This window comes from Nelumbo nucifera, chromosome 3 (genome assembly GCF_055504915.1).
Source record: "Nelumbo nucifera cultivar China Antique chromosome 3, China Antique-T2T, whole genome shotgun sequence".
NCBI lineage: Eukaryota > Viridiplantae > Streptophyta > Magnoliopsida > Proteales > Nelumbonaceae > Nelumbo > Nelumbo nucifera.
Genome location: NC_142651.1, coordinates 51,315,004 through 51,334,191, shown reverse-complemented (window position 1 = coordinate 51,334,191; position 19,188 = coordinate 51,315,004). Strand labels below are relative to the sequence as shown.

The 19,188-nt window shown below is 38.2% G+C and overlaps 1 protein-coding gene across 4 annotated transcripts; it reads right to left on the bottom strand.

Moving 5' to 3' along the window:
- Window positions 1-9,979: 9,979 nt before the first annotated feature.
- On the bottom strand, window positions 9,980-16,676 carry LOC104600851 (WAT1-related protein At1g44800-like). 4 transcript variants are annotated; one of them, XR_016083681.1, is made up of 8 exons: window positions 16,408-16,676; window positions 16,198-16,260; window positions 15,952-16,068; window positions 15,581-15,809; window positions 15,224-15,382; window positions 14,976-15,127; window positions 10,794-14,889; window positions 9,980-10,697 (listed from the first exon to the last, which is right to left on the bottom strand). XR_016083681.1 is itself a non-coding variant. In XM_010263993.2 (7 exons), exons 1-7 carry the CDS (start codon window positions 16,611-16,613, stop codon window positions 14,709-14,711), a joined length of 1,107 nt encoding a protein of 368 aa, XP_010262295.1. In that variant the 5' UTR covers window positions 16,614-16,676; the 3' UTR covers window positions 9,980-14,708. The 4 variants fall into 4 exon arrangements, 2 of the variants coding, with proteins under 2 accessions (XP_010262295.1, XP_010262297.1); XR_016083682.1 differs by having other exon boundaries at window positions 9,980-13,019; window positions 13,100-14,889; XM_010263993.2 differs by having other exon boundaries at window positions 9,980-14,889.
- Window positions 16,677-19,188: the final 2,512 nt, after the last annotated feature.

Here is a 19,188-nt window from a genome sequence, read left to right as displayed (position 1 = left end):
AAGTTTTCTAATGTTTTTGGAAAGCCTCTTTTTAGAAAGCCTCTTAATGTTTTTTAGAAAGTTCTTTTTAAGAAAGTTTCTTTAAGAAGGACTCTTGTAATTCCTATTTAAGGAGCAGATGTTATTCAATAAATCCATCCAGAATTTCAGTCAAGAAAGAATAGAGGAGAGTTGGTGATCTCTTTAATAAATCACCATTAAGGCGCTAAAGATAGGTTCTTCGAAAAAAGGGAGAAACAAGGGAAAACAAGAAGTTTTCCCCATTAACCAACCTGTGACGAGATCCTATTCATGGGCCCTTAACAATTTGGTATTAGAGCAAGGCGTCATGGGTGACTTTGAGCAATTGAAGACTAGGGTTCATGATCTGGAGCACAAACTCGTGGAAAACAGCAAGGAGGTGTGCGAGATCAAGGACGATGTCTGAGAATTGAGGCGCTTGATGGAGTTATATTTTTCTAGCAAGGAAAAGAGTTCAGAAGGGGCTGCAACCACAGACGGCCGCCGACCAGACATGGCAGAATCGTCCGACGAGCAGCAGGTCATTGCCCAGGGAACCGCGATCGTTCCCAAATACAGCAGGCTGTAATTTCCTTCCTATAATGGAACTGGAGATCCTTTGGGATGGCTGTACAGATGTGATCAGTTCTTCCACAACCAACTAACAAAGGACAGGACAAGGTAGGCTTAGCCGCATTCCACATGATAGAGGAGGCGCAACTCTGGTTTTATATATTGGAGCAAGAAGAACCTGGGCTCAGTTGGACCCAATTCAAATCCTACTGCCTTCTCAGATTCAGGCCCCCATTAACAAGCAATCCATTAGGCAAACTAATCAACCTCAAACAGACTGGAACTGTGGCTGAGTATCAGTGCTAGTTTCAGACCCTCCTTACAAGAGCATCTTCAGTACGACCAGACCAACAGGTTGACATGTTCACCGTGGGGTTAGCGGAAACTTTGAGGGTGAATGTGGAGATGCAAAATCCCCCCAATCTGGTTACTGCTATGAATTTGGCTCGCACTTTTGAATGCAAATTGCAACTCAACCGCAGAAGTATCAGTATAGGGCAGCCTCAAACAACATGGGCAGCCCCGAAACCACTCGGAATGGCTCCATCTTCAGCAGTCAGCCAAGAATAGAAACCACAGATGAGCAACAATTCCAGATTGGCATCCAGTGTGGAAAGCAGCGTTGTTGCACCCCCTATTAAGCGCTTGTCTAGGGCTGAGATGGCGGAATGCAGGGCGAGGGGACAGTGTTTTAATTGTCACGAACTTTTCTGCCTCCTAGTGGAACAAGAGGAAGATGAGGATGAACCCTCTTCATTAGAACCCGATCCAGGACGGCAAAATCATTCCACCTATCATGGATTCCTTTGACTGTGTTTCAAGACACCTATCCTGAATTTGAGCTTGAGGACAAGCTCTTAGTCCAAGAGGGGAGTAATATTGTGGATGCTTTAGTTGGAAAGGAATACAACCGCAGACAACAGCAGTAATGGGTGTTAGATTTAGTGTTCCTATCTTATCTTATCTAGATTCAGTGTTCATATCTTATTTCTTAGCTAGATTCAGTGTTCCTATTAATTAGGCAGTAGCATTATTATTTCCTAGGTCTTTTAGAAAGTTTCTTAATGTTTCTTTTAGAAAGTTTCCTTTTAGAAAGTTTCCTAATGCTTTTAGAAAGTCTCTTTTTAGAAAGTCTCTTAATGTTTTTTAGAAAGTTTTCTTAAGAAGGATTCTTGTAATTCCTATTTAAGGAGTAGATGTTATTCAATAAATCCATCTAGAATTTCAGTCAAGAAAAATAGAGGAGAGTTGGTGATCTCTTTAACAAATCACCATTAAGGCGCTAAAGATAGGTTCATCGAAAAAAGGGAGAAACAAGGGAAAACAAAAAGTTTTCCCCGTTAACCGACTTGTGACGAGATCCTATTCGCGGGCCCTTAACACTGACATTCCAAAATGTATGTCAGTTTTCCTTTGTAGAACATTTATTTTCCCATCAATTTATAGGTGCCTAGGCTATTAAATGGTCAAATTTGTATAAGGTCTGAACTGGTTCAAAACTAATACTTTTTCTTATATCACCAAAATCTCATTCAATGGATATAAAAGAAGGAGCCTAAACCCCAATTCTAGTGGATGCCTATAAGTTACAATAAAAGATGTTAAATCATTTTACAAAAGATAACAAAATTTATATCTATGCACATCTTTTACCATTATAATTCAAAAGCATGTTACTCTAAAGGAAGGAAAAACCTGTAGCTGGTCTGACATTAATACTTGAGAGCGGGGTGGACTCAAATAAAATTCCTGATTCAAACACACTATTTCTAGACTGATTGAAGTGATATTAATAGTAGATATATATATAAAAAAAAACAAAGATGAGATATCTAGCTCTCAAAAAAGAAAAGGCATTCATTTTAGGGGTATTCACTATTCACAGTTTGGTTAGGTCTGGCTTGAAGAGTATCTCATACCAAACCAGAAATTATAGTTTGGCTTGATTTCTAACACGGATTGTGCCATTTTATTGGGTTAAACCCAATTAAAAAGCCTAAATACTATCCTACTAGAGTTAGTGAGAAGTCAATTCATATAATTCAAATAACAAATTGAGAGTGTAAGAAAGTTAGAGAGAAGTTAATTCATATAATCCAAACGCATACATTTGTGGAATGGTGTGAAATAATGCACTGAACCGGTATTTACACTCCTTCCAAACACAAACACAGCTTTAAGGAGTTTGATGTTTGGGGTCCAACACTTGATATTTTCTTGCGGTTTAAAATTCATGTTGAGATTATATTCTCTTGCAAAATTAAGAATATCCAATCTAATTAAGTAGGGAGGTGATAATTGATCCTTTGCAAGATATTTGGATCACTTTGTCATTGCCCATCATATTACTTGTCATCATTCTCAAAACGGCTCTATTGAGAGATGCCACTGTACTGCATTCACTCTCCTTAAGCATGCATTGGATGAGAAATGTGTGGCTCCAATTCACCAAAGAGCCATACTGTTGATGATTGATGATATTATTACTCATGGTCCACGTACCATAGTCAAGCCGGATGCATGCCACGGTAACAAGATCTTAGGCTCAAGCACAACCACCTCGGTTATATTATGCTACTTAATTTTCTGATCCTTCTATTGAGCCCACCTCCTCTATAGTTTGGCAAAAGTGAAGAGTGGCATTGAGCCATGTCTGATGAGTTTGATGCTTTGATGAGAAATGGCAATGGTCTCTTGTACCATACTATCCAGGTATCAGGTATGAATTTTGTTAGTTCTAAATGGATTTACACGATAAAAATACATGCTAATTAATGGTTCTATAGGGCGCGATAAAGCTCGACTTTTTGCTTGTGGTTATACCCAATGTTCTAGTGCTGATTTTCAGGATACTTTTATATATCCCAGTTATACAATTTGTCGTGCGCTCTCATTGGTTGTTCAAGAAGATGTTTATATGGCTCAACCTCAAGGGTTTACTAACCTTCCAAGTCCAGATTATGTTTACAAACTTCATAAAGCTCCATATATGGGCTCAAACAGGCCTGATTTCATCACATATCTATTGGTTTTCATGGTGCTAGTTCTGATCTATAATTGTTTATCTATGAGAAACAAGTATTCTTTTGTTTATTTTCATCTATGTTGATGATATTTTGATTATGGGTAACAACTCCTCTATCATCTCTCATCTATTATGGCAACTCACCAAGGAATTTTCCATTAAAGACATTGGTGAACTTCATCACTATTTGGGTATGGAAGTACCTTCATGGGCTTTTACCATCTCAACAGAAGTATATATATGATCTCTTGCGGTGGACTAATCTTGATGGAGCCAAATCCGTGACATCTCCAAAGGTACCCTTTTCTTCCTTGAGTCAGTCTGATGGTCAACCTCTTAAGGACTACCTCCCTTTCGAAGCCTTGTTTGAGTCTTACAATATATGACACTAACACAATCAGATATCTTTCTTATGCCGTGAATAGGGTTTCTCAATATATGCTGTCCCCATTTGAGCAACATCTCATTGCAGCAAAACACATAGTGTGTTACCTTAAGCACACGTTGGACCATCATCTTTTCCCTAAGGCTGGTTGAGCTATTTCTATTGCTGCCCACGCCAATGGAGATTGGGCTCGCTGTATGTGTTGATGACTTCTGGCCCACAGGTGGTTATGCTATTTCTCTTGTTTTTCACCTTGTCTCTTGGAGTTCATGGAAGCAGTGCATTATAGCATGGTCAAGTATATATGGAGTCAGAATTTCTGTCTCTAGCTGATACCTTTGCTGAAGTAATATGGCTGACTTGAATTCGGGTTTATTCTTAAGACTTCACTAGGTCTATATTGCAATAATGTTGGTGCCACATATTGATCCCCAATCCTATATATCGTGCACACACAAAGCATCTTGCAGTAGATTGAAACTTTATATAAGAGTGGGTTGCAAGTAAAAGTCTCAGAGTCCATTTGGTTCATAATTGGAATCGGAATCAAAATCCTCCGGAATTGGAATTAGAATGGTCCATTCTCATAGTCTGTTTGATTCAAATAGGAATGAAAATGGGAATTAAAATCAGCAGGAATGGGATTTCATTCCTAAGAGAGGGACAGGGAATAACCATTCCCTAAAATGGAGGAATGCAAACAAGATTCCAGTTCCACCCAACCAAACAGTTGAAATCGAAATAGCCCATTCCGATTCCGATTCCAAACCCCTATTCCTGCAAACCAGACGGACCCTCATGTTCATCACATAGCCACTGAAATCAATTGGTAGATGTTTTCACTTTTAACCAAGAGTCTAGCCAATCCTTGATTTTCAATATTGTTGCACACCAAGCTCAATGTGGTGTCTTTCACCCCCTTGAGCTTGTAGGTGTGGGGGGTATTAGAGAATCATTGACTAAGAAAGAAATCCTAGTTGTAGTACATTAGCAAGAGATACCATGATATAGAATTCCTATTATATTAGAATTTGTGTTGGTTTTGTATTTCATTCTCCTTTTGTACCTGAAATATTTCTTAAATCTATAAATGTCTTATTTGCCTAATTGGGTAGTGAACTTTATTCTTCGAATTATTCTCCTGTTAGTTTTGTTAAAACCATAATACTATTCCTCCATGAAACTTTTCAAGTTCAAAATTGTTTAGAATCACTTAAATTAAGTCAATTTTCTAACATGTGATTTCAAAACAAGAAAAACGATCTAAGCCGTCACTATAGAGAGAGAGCTAAGGTGGTATTCTTATAAAGACCACCACCTAGAAAACTAAAATAAAGAAAAACAGAAATTTGGTGGTGGTCTTTGAAAATTGGAATGCCAGTTTTTGCAATTGAATTGGACTTGAGCCAGTCTAAATAATTAGCCTATTGCATTTGAGAGAGAGAGAGAGATCAATTGCACACTGGCGTTGAGAGAGTGGAAGATTTGTAGGTCATTGGTTGACGAAAAGGGTGAGTACTAACTAGTTTTCTTGCCTAGAAAAGAGGTTTTCTCCCTCCTTGCATAAAGCTCAAGAACATTTTGTCTCTTATAAACACCAACCTTTTTCCTTTTTGCTGTTAGGAGTTGGGACTGTGGAACCACTCGGAAGTTTGACGGGATTTTGTCAAGTGCTAACCGAAAGAAAATTTTGAAAGAGAAACCTCTTCATTCTATCCACTTATGAAGTCAAAACTTACCATGCATCAGCCAAGCAATCCTTCCATATTAAATGCAAGCTTTTGAACTTGAGAATCTACTATCCTACAATCCTAAATGTTTCATTGAAAAGATTTATCTTGACAGAAAAACAAGTGCACTGTGCACTGTACCACATCTAAGTTAAGTCAAGAGGCCTCTCGCGATAACTCTAGATATATGGAACATGCTTGAAGGAGAACAAATTGAAATTAGCTCTAATGAATATAACCAACCCAATGATGATAAAACAAAGAAATTAGTTAAAATTTTGAGTGCCACTGCACAAACTCCAAACAAGTTGACCATATATTGATGATTGGAGAGAGAGCAATTTCCATTGAAATAAAGGAAGAAATATGGGAATTTTTTAAGGTACTAAACTCATTGATGATTGATTTATTGTTTTAGTTATAGAAAAAATTCAAGGTGAATGACTGAGTGAAGGTTTTCTCTATAGTTATTAGGTAAAAAGTGGAGGGATTGAAAATCCACTTTGAAGAGAGAGTATTATGACTCAGATCTAGATAGTGCAGAGACATTACCAATTGAGGAGCTTGAGGATCAAGTTGATTCAACCTAATGGGAAAACTTGGTACAATTTTAGAGGTCTAAAGTAGAGATTAGAAGTATGTTAAATATTTCAACAAATTTGTTTTTTATTTAAATGAACAAAAAGTTAATTTAATGTAGGCAAAATCTGCAACCAACAAATCTCATAGTTTCAAACAAATAGTTAAAAGAGTACGCAAGGAATTGGTAATTATACAAATTTGATATGCTTATTATACATTTATATTCATTTATTTTTTATTTGTTAAAAATAATTAATATATTTCTTGGTTACGGAGGTAGTTTTTGCAACACATAAGAAGAGGGATGGAACACTTTTAGATTCAATATTGGGTCATTTAATTAAGTGTGTATTAAATTGTTTTAAAATACTAATAATTTTGTATTATATTCAAGGAAGAAATGCAAAATTTCATGTCTCAGGAATTAGAAACCCAAAATGGAGGCAATGGAGAACAATAAGAAGATGTCTATATTCGGCGTGCTAGGTCAAAAGTGTTGTGGCCGAGCCATGATGATGTCTTGAAAGTTGTTAATGGAGGCTAAAGAGCAACTGAAGATCATTCATATAAGCTAGAAAATAAACTTATGTTAATGCAAGTACGAAGGGATGTAGTGGAAACTCTATTACTTAGTAAATGGGTATCATCCTTTTTTACATTTATATTTAAATTCTTTCTACATGAATATGAATGCATAAATTGATTTGATATTTATGTTTCATTACTTGTAGACAAGGATTGGGGGTGGGGGTGAATCATCTCAATTATGAATTGAATTGAAGGCACTCCTCCGCACATGCTTTTCAAAGTCCCTTTTACCACCAATTTATAGTTGTAACATTGAATCACATTAGTAAGTGTTATTTTCCCCTTGTGCCGTTTGATTTAAGCACAAATGAGATTTTATAAGGTGTTTGTTGACATGAAGAATTACATTTGTAAAAAGGCATGGAATGTAATTATTGATTTTCAGTCAAGGTATTGGAAAAGCAACAACCACAAGTATAGACCCTCAAAAGATTGTAGGTGGTGTGACGCTTGCTTATAGACGGACAAAAGTAAAAGTTGTGATTAGTGTTCCAATTATAAGTGGTGAATCACCACTACACCCATACGGATGCTATAGAATACTTGGAGCTGTCAATGAACCGGTTTTGGGTTGGACCTCGTCCAAACCAAAATCAATTTGGACAGATAGGATGGACCCAACATGACATATTGAATTGAACCAATCTAGACTTAATATTGGTCCAAAGCATTTATTGGATTGGATTGGGCCTGGTCCGTTTGTAATGAATTGGGCCAATATCTGGTCCATTAATAGAAGATAAGAAAATAGGTGTCAATGGGCCAGGTTTGGGTTGGAACAAATCTAAATTAAAACAAATTTGAATAGATTGGATGGTCTAGACATTGAATTGGACCGGTCGAAATGGTTCAAAATATTCATTGGTTTGAATTGGACCTAATCCACTTGTAAAAATTTGCAGGTTTAACCATTATGCCAAGTGGATTTGTGCTACAATATGTGCCACATTATTTGAGAATTTAAATTTTTTAATGTTTGGATATTGTATTTAAACAATTTTTTAATCTTCAAATTAATAAATTTTGGTTTAAACTACACTTTTCTTGTTTATGTTTTCATGTATCAATTGTCATGTGATTTGTACCGGTTCCATTTTCCCCAAAAACCGGTTTTTTCCCCAAAACTATTGATTTTGGTCAACAAATCGCTGAACCGGCCGATTAACCGTTTGAATCGTTCAAATGGTTTTGATCATTTTTCAATTTTTTTTTTTTGGTTTTTTGTCAGAATGGGCTGGCCGTTTGAGTTGAACAGTTAGACCGTTCGAACCAGAAACCGGACCCGACCAGTTCGGTTTTAAAAACCATGAAAAATAGCACTAGGCCCGTGGTTTTAGTACCACCATCTAAAGAAGTAGGCGATGTTTAGTAAGATATAAAGTGGGGTCAGACAAGATCTGAGGTGGCAATTCAGACTGTCCCTCAAAAGAAATAAACCATTTTTGGCAATAACTAAATCCGCCTTTAATAAGGCTAAGTTGGCGGTTCTGATAGAATATTCCTCAGTTTCTATCTTTTTGGCAAACAGAATTCACTTTGTGAGATTCCAGATTTCCTGCATGTGAGTCCTGCATAACTTCCTGTGATCCCAATTGCAGGGCGCCATGTCAGAATTGCATCGTAAGTAGATTTCTCATGTGCGAGTAAAATTAATCGATGTTTCAAACATTTTGAATATCTTTATAATTTAATTTATAAAAAAATTACAATTTAATTTAGATGAAATAAAAAATAGAAAAATTCCTAAAATTTCTGAAAATAGGGTTTCATATTCCTTCTTTCGCTCAAAGCTTTCCATCACTTAATTGAGCATGCATGAGCACCAACAGACCACCGATGAAACACATTTGAGATGAACAATAAAGTTATTCTGTTTTACCTTTTCTTTTGATTTTTTTAAGCAAATAAACAGTGGGAATCTTAGAATAAAAAGCTGCCTTCTATTTTGAATTTATCATATAGAAGATGAGGCATATGAGAGTTAGGGATAGATTCTGGATGCGGGGATGCGAGTCATGTGTTGTCTTGTTAAACCAAGCTGCAACAACGGTAGAGTTGAAGCAAATGCATTGTTTGGGTGGTGTAGAAAGTTTGAATCTGTATATTTTGTACATTAAATGGAGAAATCTGTGACTGGTCATATATCCCCTCTATTCCGACTTACTTTTGAGATTTTCATTTCTAATCTAATTAATGATTTAGATAAAGGTCAAAATGAGTTCCTGCATTGATTCTCAGCTGTGCAGTTCTCCATCCATAGTCGGTTGGTGCTCAAACTTGCAGTTCTCCATCCATAATCCATCAGTGCTGAAGCGTGTTGCTCGGTGGAGAAAAGCAAAGAAATAGTGTTTAAGAAAGTTAGAAGAAACCCAAAGAGATAGACATAAAAACCCTTCTTTTATCCCTATTTTTTATTCCATTTAAATTTTAATGTAATTTCTCTTATCTTAAAAATAATAAGGTGCACGAACGTTTCAAACGTCTGTTAAATCTCCTCGCGCATGAAAATATGCATGTGATGCCAATGCTGACATGGCGCCCTGCAATTGGGAGTGCAGGACGCCATGTGCAGGAATACAGAGTCACTTTACAATTACTCTCTTGAACTTTTGTTTTGGATGCCACTCTTCTCTCTCCTCTCTCTTCTGTTGAACTTTTACCAAATATAACGTGTTGATGTAGGACTGGCCCGCTTCAAAAAATAAGAATCAATGCACGTTGATGAATGCATAATGCCTTATGATGTTTTATATTCTTTGTTTTTTAAGCATAATTTTATGGGAATCGCACCTCGTCAATCAATTCTCTTGACAAGAAGCAAAGCACCTCACTAAATGTTTAAAATCAGGGAAGCAATTCTTAGAATCAGATGGAGTGATTAGCTGTATTTGTCTGTTCTTTTTCAGCCAAAGTAAGTGTTGATGAGTAGCTTCCTCCGTGTGTAAAACCAGAGCTTTTCTGGTTTATTTTTCTCTGTCTTTACATATATATATATATATATATATATATATATGAATACAGCTATCGAATCTCCTAAATTTACAGGGATTGAAACCTATCTATCTTATCTAAACTATACAAGATAAGGATAAGAAGATATATTGAATGGAGACTCTTAATTTAATCCCAACACCCCGAATGTCCAACTTGCGAAGAAAGTACTCAAATTCTTTACGACCTAGTGCCTTTGTAAAAATATCAGTCAGCTGAACGGTAGTCGACACATAAGTAGGACGAATGCAATCATTTTGAATCTCATCACGTACAAAATGGCAATCAACTTCAATATGTTTCGTACGCTCATGAAACACTGAGTTTGATGCAATATGCAAGGCTGCCTAACTATCACAATATAATCACATTGGGGTTGAATGCGTAACTCCAAGAGCCAATAACAATCCCTTCAGCCATTTCAATTCACACGTGGCAGTGGCCATAGAACGATACTCTGCTTCCGCTGAAGAACGAGCCACAATGTGTTGTTTCTTAGTTTTCCAGGAAATAGGCGATTTCCCAAGCAGAATAAACCATCCAGATAGAGAACGTCGGGACAAAGGACAGCTCGCCTAGTCTGAATCACACCATGCATATAACTGTAAATCACAATCTGAACGCAAGAGAATTCCTTGACCAGGATTTCCTTTCAAGTAGCGCATCACCCGCAATGCAACATCCCAATGTCTTTCTTGCGGTTGCTGCATGAATTGTGACAGAACATGCACACAATAAGACAACTTTGGATGGGTTGCTGAGAGATAAATAAGCCTGCCCACCAAGCGCTTGTATCGCTTAGGATCAGATAAGAGAGGCCCATCTGTCAAGGCGAGATTGTGATTCTGCTCCAGAGGAACAGGAGCAGGTTTTGCACCAAGTAATCCAACTTTATAGATAATATCTAAAGCATACTTACGTTGAGACAGAAAAATTCCTGTTGAGTTTCGCGCTACTTCAATGCCTAAAAAATATTTCAATGGTCCCAAGTCTTTCATATGGAAGCAGTTACTCAAATATTTCTTGAAGACTTGAATTGCCATACGATCATTACCTGACACAATAATGTCGTCCACATACACAAGAACAAGCACATGCACCCTATCTCGACGAAAGGTGAAGATGGAATAATCTGAACATGATTGCTGAAACCCATATGTCTTCAAGGTTGCAGTTAATTTAGCAAACCAACATCTCAGTGCTTGTTTCAAGCCATACAAAGATTTTCGCAACCGACACACCATACCTGGTTTATCCGACTGAAAACATGAGGCATTCACATGTAGACTTCCTCATGAAGGTCACTATGCAAGAATGCGTTATGTACGTCCATTTGATGAAGCTCCCGATTTCTAGCTGTTGTAACTGCAAGGAATAACCATTTTTGCAATTGGGGCAAAAGTTTCATTATAATCAATTCCCTCAACTTGCTTGTTCCCAAAAATCACAAGACGGACTTTGTATCTTTCCATTGTCCCATCAGCGTTACACTTGATTCGATACACCCATTTGCATCATATGGCTCGTTTTTCGGATGGCAAAGGCTCCACAATCCATGTCTGATTATTTTCAAGTGCCTGTATTTTTTTCTACATTGCATCCCTCCATTTTTCATCCTTTACGACCTCAGCAAAAGAAGTAGGTTCAACTCCTGTGGTGATAGCTGCCAAGAAAGCACGATATCGACAAGAAAAATTGTTACAGTTCACATAGTTATCTATGGGATAAGGACTACCTGCAGAAGGTGATTGGCTAAGTGAGCTTGCAAAGGGACGCGGAGAGGGACTCAAGCGCTGTGTGCTCAAGCACTCTGAATTTCATTTGGGGTGTGGTGTGAAACACATAATCTCTCAACCTTGTGGACTGCTGTTTCTGTTGATGCCCATGCCCCAAATGAAATTCAGAGTGCTGTTGTTGCTCAATATCGCCACCCCCTGACATCAGGACCGTCTTCGCTTATATTTTCTGTGGTGGCATCACAAGAATGCATGGGTTCACCAGCATTTGCATTCGGGTCCACGCAGGTTCCTTCTTCAGCGGGTTCACCTCACTGGTTAGCCTCCATCTCGCCATTTGCTAGTCCAGGTAAATAAGCGGATGGTACCAACACCTCATCTATCCCACCTATTCCAAAATTAAATTGGCCTTGTGCTTTGTTCGGCTGTGCATCTTCCTTGTGTGCATACAGGAATTCATGCTCTAAAAAAGTAACATCTCTTGATGCAAAGAACATGTCGGACTCTAAATCATAGAAGCTCCATCCTTTCTTTCCAAAAAGATACCCAACAAAAACACACCATCTGCTTCAACTGACAAATTTATCCCCTCCATGTCCATGATTGTGTGCATATGCTAAGCAACAAAAAACTCGCACATTATCATAAGAAGGAGGTCGCCCAAATAACATTTCATAAGGAGTCTTTCCCTTCAACAAAATGGACGGTGTCCGATTGATCAAATAACATGCGGTCAGGACACATTCCCCCCAAAAATCAATAGGCAAGCTGGCTTGAAAGCGCAAAGCTCGGGCAACATTGAGTATGTGGCGGTGCTTGCATTCAACCCTCCCATTTTGTTGAGAGGTCCCGACACAAGTGGTTTGATGAATAATATCACTTTCAGCAAAATAACTAGCCAAGCATACAAACTCAGTCCCATTATCAGTACGGATCACCTTTACAGGTTTGTTAAATTTCCTTTGAACAAAAAAAATTCGAAGAACTCATCCCACTTCCGTCTTATCAATCAGAAGATAAGTCCAAACGCCTCTAAAAAAATCGTCTACTATGGTCAAGAAATAATGAGCACCACAAGAAGCTGTAGTTTTATAAGGACCCCACAAATCACAATGAATTAACTCAAAAATGTCGAATGCTTTATTATTACTAGAAACAAATTCTTCTCGACATTGTTTAACTCGGAAGCATGCATCACAACCCTTAATACTGTCATCGTTATTATTCTTAGTACTAATAAAAGGCAACAACTTAACAATTCTATAAGAAGGATGCCCTAACCTTTGATGCCAAATATCACACGTCCTGCTCTCTGTAGTCTTCGTTGCTCTTGTTGATGCAATGCTCCGGAAATAATAGAGTCCCTCTCGCTTCTCACTCGTTCCAATCAGCATTCTCGTAGTGTGGTCCTGTATCACATAGAATTTATTAGTGAATTGGACAATACAATTTGATTCCTCAATCAATTGCGATACGGAAAGTAAATTACAATTTAAACTAGGCACATATAAAACACTAGTTAGTTTCAAATGATCGTCTAGTGCAACTGTGCCTTCTTTCTCTGCTATTATCGCTTTCCCATCTGGTAGTCCGAGAGAGCACGGAATGACATTCTTTATGTCTCTCATCGATTCGATGCTTCTTGTCATATGATGAAAGGCCCCTGTGTCTATTATCCATCCTGACAATTTTTGCATACCACTTAGTCGTTGACTCCCCTCTTTCTGTGTGTTCAAAAGGTTGAGTAACAAGTTCCACTGCTCACTACTCAGTCCATTTAACCCAGTCTTGGCTGCACCAATTGATTCTCCTTGAGACCCATTGCCTTGCGTAGAGGCTTTGGCTATATGGGCCTTGACTTGGCCGCCACGACCTTTTCCTCCTACCCCTGCTCATTTTTCTCTATTTTCAGCCATACCGACTATTGTGTCTGAAAACCCACCTCAGGAACTACTTCGAGGACAACCCTACCTCGTCACACATGAGCTATTATAACAAATCTGACAGGTGTTCTCAGTTGTTGCTCGAGCTGGGCTGGTTCTAGCTGTTGGAGTCTCGGTGGGCTGATGCCGTACTTCACAAGTCTTGATAGAAATCCAAATCCCAAAAAGACAAAAGGGAGTTGAATCCTCCTACTGTGATTTCGACGTGATGGTGGTGGTTACAACCGCAATTTAGGCGATCGTGATCGCGGGTACGAAGATCGTGGATCTCACTACTCGAGGGGTGATGGGTCTTCTGACAGAAACTTGAGGAATTGATGTGTCGAATATGTTTAGGTCTGGGTTTGGGTTGTTGTGTGTTCCTTGGGTATTCCGTAGATGTTTTTGGAGCTCTTAATGTTCTAGGTTCTTCTACGAGAGCTCCCGTTTTCGACCGTTGGTAATAGATCGCCGCCGCTGGAACGACTCCCACCTCTTAGTGTTTGCTAAAGAGGAGAAACCGCTACTTCTGCTGGCTGCCCAAAAATAGAAGACGATTAACAGTTTCAGCCCAACGGAACTTCTGTACAAGAGGAAGACCGAAGAACTCTGCAGAGGTCTTGTCTGATCTGCGAGAATCGGAACTCAGAACGGACCCGCCGGTTGCAGCCTTGTCAGGACGAAGGCGAAGATCGAACTCTACGGAAGACGGAGTGTCGAACGGAATCTGGAGTGCAAAGTCTGTCCTTTCCTGGCACCGAATAATGTCGTTGCCGTCACTGATCTCCAGAGGTCTTGGAACACAGACCTCTCGCTTCCGTTTCGTGGCTATGATACCATGTAAAACCAGAGCTTTTCTGGTTTATTTTTCCCAGCACCGAATCGAATCTCCTAAGTTTACAGGGACTCAAACCTATCTTTCCTATCTCAGCCATACAAGATAAGGATAAGAAGATATATACAAAATCTTGACATTAGCATAGAGAGTAGCAGAATTTGATATGCAACTTTGACGTAAATAAAAAAAAAGGGAAAACCTATACAAAAAAGGGATTTGGTTCATCATTTCCACTTATTTATATCGTTTTTTTCCACATAAATTATGGTTTTTATTTCGCTGAAATACATCACTATTCACTACGAGTCACTTTACATCTTCAGAAATCCATTGAGGATTTAAACATCCAAGAATTCCTTTGAAATATCTGCTGAGGCAGCTTGTATATTGTGTTCTTTATCCTCTTTTTCGCAAGTTAAAGAGGAGAGTTCTTGAGCTTTTTTGCTGAATTTCTGGTCCCCTTCTTTGCCCCATAATATCAAGTAGAGACCGATGATGACAGTAACCCCTCCTAGCACCCTAAAGATGCCCAGAAGAAAAATATTCAGAACCTTTAATCTCTCTCTCTCTCCCCTCTTGTGGGTGATCGATGAGTAGAAACATACCTGCCCAAATAGAGCTTTTCACCAATCACAAAGTATGCCACAAATGCGACCATTATAGTTCCTAGAGGATTAAACATGGTCACAAAAACCGGCCCTCTTTGTTCTGTGCACCATAGTTGAATGAAGATTAGCAAACCAGAGCAAACCACTCCCTGCCACAGATTTATTAGCACTAGTTCAGAGTTCTGAAATTTTTGAATTTTGCAATTGAAACTGTAAGACTGTGTAGATTGCTTCTTCTTACTTACAGCATATAAGATTGCCCAAAAATCAACGTTGAATCCAATTATCCATGCTCTGGGTTTATGTTCTACGAAGACCGTGAAGACAGCTGATTGTGCTCCTCCAATAAGGCACAACCATGTGGTCAGTGAAAGCTGTGCTGGATATCTCTTCAGTGTGAATGCCTACAAATTTATTCACAAAATGAAAGAGGAAAAGTAGATATACTCATTAAGCGATGTTCTTTCCATTCCCTTTTATCTCTTGATCATTCTTTGGGTTATTCCATCCTAATATTTCAGCACTTTCTCTGAATATCTTTCCTTGGAAAGTTAAACTAAGCCAGTCCAGAAGAAGTGAGAATTATACTGCTTAATTAATACCTGCATGATATACCATCCCGACCAAGTGATGCAGCTAGCCACAGTAAGAATCGGACCCTTCAACCAATTTTCATGGATGCTACCATTTCCGATATTGATTAAAGCAGCCGATATGTTTCTTGCTGCAGGACCCTTGTACAGTGTCATAGTCATGACAGCAGCCAAGGAAACCAGGGTCCCAACAATTTTTGCTATCCCACGAGGGTTTGTAACATCAACAACCTCCAACCTACATCATATATATCCAGCATTAAATTAAAGCTTCAGTTCAAATCCCATGCTAGACTGATCATGAACAATGTCTATATATCTGTAAATGTTTCTCTGCAGGCTTTCGGCTTATAAGCTTTTGCTTTTGTGGATCGTCTCACCTGAATACAACCGCAATTACAAAGGTCAAGGCAGCAATGGTGTTGAGCATGGACGTAATGAACGTAGGAGAGGTGTATCTCAAGCTTGCTAAATACATGTTCATGGTTAAACTGATCCTGCAATCAGAATTATATATATTAAGCAAATTGAATCATCTATTAGTCCTTTAATTTCCATTTATCAGCTCATGAGCTATATATAACTAAAATGTTATTGCATGCATGCATGTATATACATATCCTCACCCAAAGAAAGACAGCAGAAATATCTCAACAAACAACGCTAATGTCAGCTTAGGTCTTACTTTTCTGCGAGAAATTAAGAAATAAAGGAAGGTGATTAGGTATTAATTGTTTGATATGGTTGAAAAAATTAATTAATGATCAAGATACTGAATATATATTGTCAGATGTTGCTAAACATGTACGGTGCGTGTGATATAAATTAATACGTACCTTTCAAGAAAAAATGCAAAAGGAAACAGCGCTAAACCAGCTACAATATGTCGGTAAGTTACGAAGACATGAGGATTCATTCCATGATTGAACGAAGCTTCTGTAATAAAGTAGAGGAATGTATAACCTATCTGAACAAGAACAATGAGGAGGTGTGGTTTGAACCTCCTATAAGCCTCCCCAAATCTACTAGCCTTGAATGCCATTATTAATTACTTGTTAAACGTAGACAGCGCACAAACTCTCTAGATCTGTCTCTCTGTTTATGTTTGTCGCTGTGGAGGAAAGAAACACGAAATGCAGATATTTATACATGGATAATGATCGATGGGGTAGGCTTTGATTCTTCTCGTATTCTGTTAGGCGCATCATGTTCCATTTGAACAATTTCCCACTTGTAAATTGAAAAGTAGTAACCCGATAAGATGGAAGAATAATATTCTTTTTCCATGTTTAGTCAGATGGAGCTGTCAAATTTAGTGTTCTAACGCTGGAATCAATGCCACTTACAGTAATGGAATTAGTAACACACAAACCATCATCTTCTTCCTGCTGGCTAGCTACAAATTGTGAGCCTTCCCATGAATCATTATGTGCTTTATTGTATTGTATTAAGGTAATTATACATAATCTAATTTTTATTCTCAATTGACAAACTGAAACAAACAGTCCAGCAAACTAAGAACTCTGTCTCTCTCTCTCTCTCTATCATGGCTTTTCTTATATATTAATTAAGGTTCAATGTATAGATATGATACGTCCGATATTGGACATCTCATATCAGATTTTGACAGGATTGCCATGTGTATTGGAAAGCGTGGAATAATGCTACTAGCTAGATGGCGAATACGTAATTTACAAATTTCACCACTAACTTAGTTACTTGTAAGGGCCCTTTTGAAGCCTTATTGAACTGCTTTCAAGAATCTTACTAAGGGCATGTTTGTGTTGACTGAGCTGCTTTGCTTTTGAGAGAAGCTAAGATAACTTCGTCGAAAAGTCGATTTTGGCTCATATAAGCCTATTATTTTCAACTTTTAGGTTTTTAAACAAAATATGGCTTAATGGATGAAAGTCCTCCCAAACGGGCACTCAAACCTGGGATTACTCATTTGACATACAAGTATAGCGAACATGGGCCGGGCTGGGCCTGAATACAAAACCTTGGGCCTAGGCCAGAATTTCCATGCCGGGGCGGGCTGAAAATGATCACTCCTACATATAAGCATCCTCGTCACTATACTACACCACCTACCACCACATGTCAAAATAGAATAAAGCCAATGTTTTAAAAACCAACCTGGAACCGGTACCACTTTGACCACTGGTTTTTGGGTCAATAGTTCAACTGTCCAATTTGAATGAATAGCTCATTCTAATTTAAAAAATAAAAAATGGCCAAAAATTATTGTCCAAGTCAAATAGATCTATGATTCGACCACCCGGATCAGGCAGTCACTGACCAAGTCAACAATTATTGGCTAAGATACAAGTTGTATGGTTTCTGAACCAAATGGTCCGACCATCCGGATCAACACGTTTAAAAAACCAAGGAATAAGCACTCACTAGAGCATTTAATAAGCTGTCCTACTTCAAAAAAAAAATCCTTAAAAGCTTGTAAAAATCTAATTGGTCCCACCATTCGCTTTTAACTTGTTAGTATCCCACTAGGGCACTAAAAGCTACGTCTGATGTATGTTCAAGAGTGCATATAATTAACAGAAGAATACATGAGCAGCATGTGGTTTTATTGAAGGAACAAGCTAGAGCTAGAGCTAGAGCTAGAGGTAAAATATTCCTCGCTTGTGTGGTGGCTGTTTTTATCAACCAAAACATGTGCTTCATTAAGAAAGAATTGTTTCTCTCCCTCTGGTGATAGCTAGAAGGCGAGAATCCAGTGTCCAAGATCCAATGAGCTAAATTCACCATTAACAGGAATATAATAGACCTCAGCTCTAATATTTATCCTGACCTAGAGAGAGAGAGTGGAATTAGCCTTTTTCTCATTCCAATGAAACAACCGATGACTTCATGCATGCACCAGAGTGTTTTGTGGATAGGTGTGTCTAATCCAAGGGCTTGTCATGCAAGCTGATCAGGCAAACAGAGATTCGTTGAATACGTTGGGGCTTGTCACTGCGTCTGTTACGTTGGGGCATTTGCTTTCTCTGAATTCAATTCATATTATTTGTCGCAGAATTGAGAACTCCAACATGTTGCATCTCCCTTCACTTAATCTCCCTACACTGTTATCCTCAGTTCAATGACGTTTATTAAAAATATAAGTACATAAAACTAAAAGATATTTCTTTGTCATCCAAGCCAATGGTCCCAAGCCCATTTGGATGAAGAGATGATCCCAAATCTATTAGGGAGGGATGGCATAATAAATTTCACTGTCACTTAACTTTGGTTCATGGCAAACTTGAATGAAGGGATAATATAGTAAATTTCTGAAGGGAGGGCTTTGGAGATTTTGAAAAATTAATGGGGAAAATGAAGGAGAATATTAGATTATAATCCAAAAAAAAAAATGTGCATAGATATAATGAAAGGAAAATAAAACCAACCTGGATCAATCTGCTGTGCCCAACGCGCCTGTGTTTGAAATAAGAAATCAGTTGATATGATGCCTTGAATTTATTTAAAACACTCGTGTATTCCATATATTTCATTGGGTTTCCCTGCGTCCACGGTCACAGCAGATGCCATCTCTAGATCTCTTGCATTTTTCTGCACTTTCATTTCATATGTATCAAATCTTGCATTATAAATATGTG

Bases quoted from the DNA above. Each gene is read 5' to 3' on its own strand.
- LOC104600851 (XM_010263993.2), bottom strand. From the start codon at position 16,613: ATGGCATTCAAGGCTAGTAGATTTGGGGAGGCTTATAGGAGGTTCAAA. The intron at 16,261-16,407 runs GTACGTATTAAT...AATTTCTCGCAG, and splicing joins TTTGCATTTTTTCTTGAAAG to AAAAGTAAGACCTAAGCTGA. The intron at 14,890-14,975 runs GTATGTTTCTAC...GGGCATCTTTAG, and splicing joins GAAAAGCTCTATTTGGGCAG to GGTGCTAGGAGGGGTTACTG.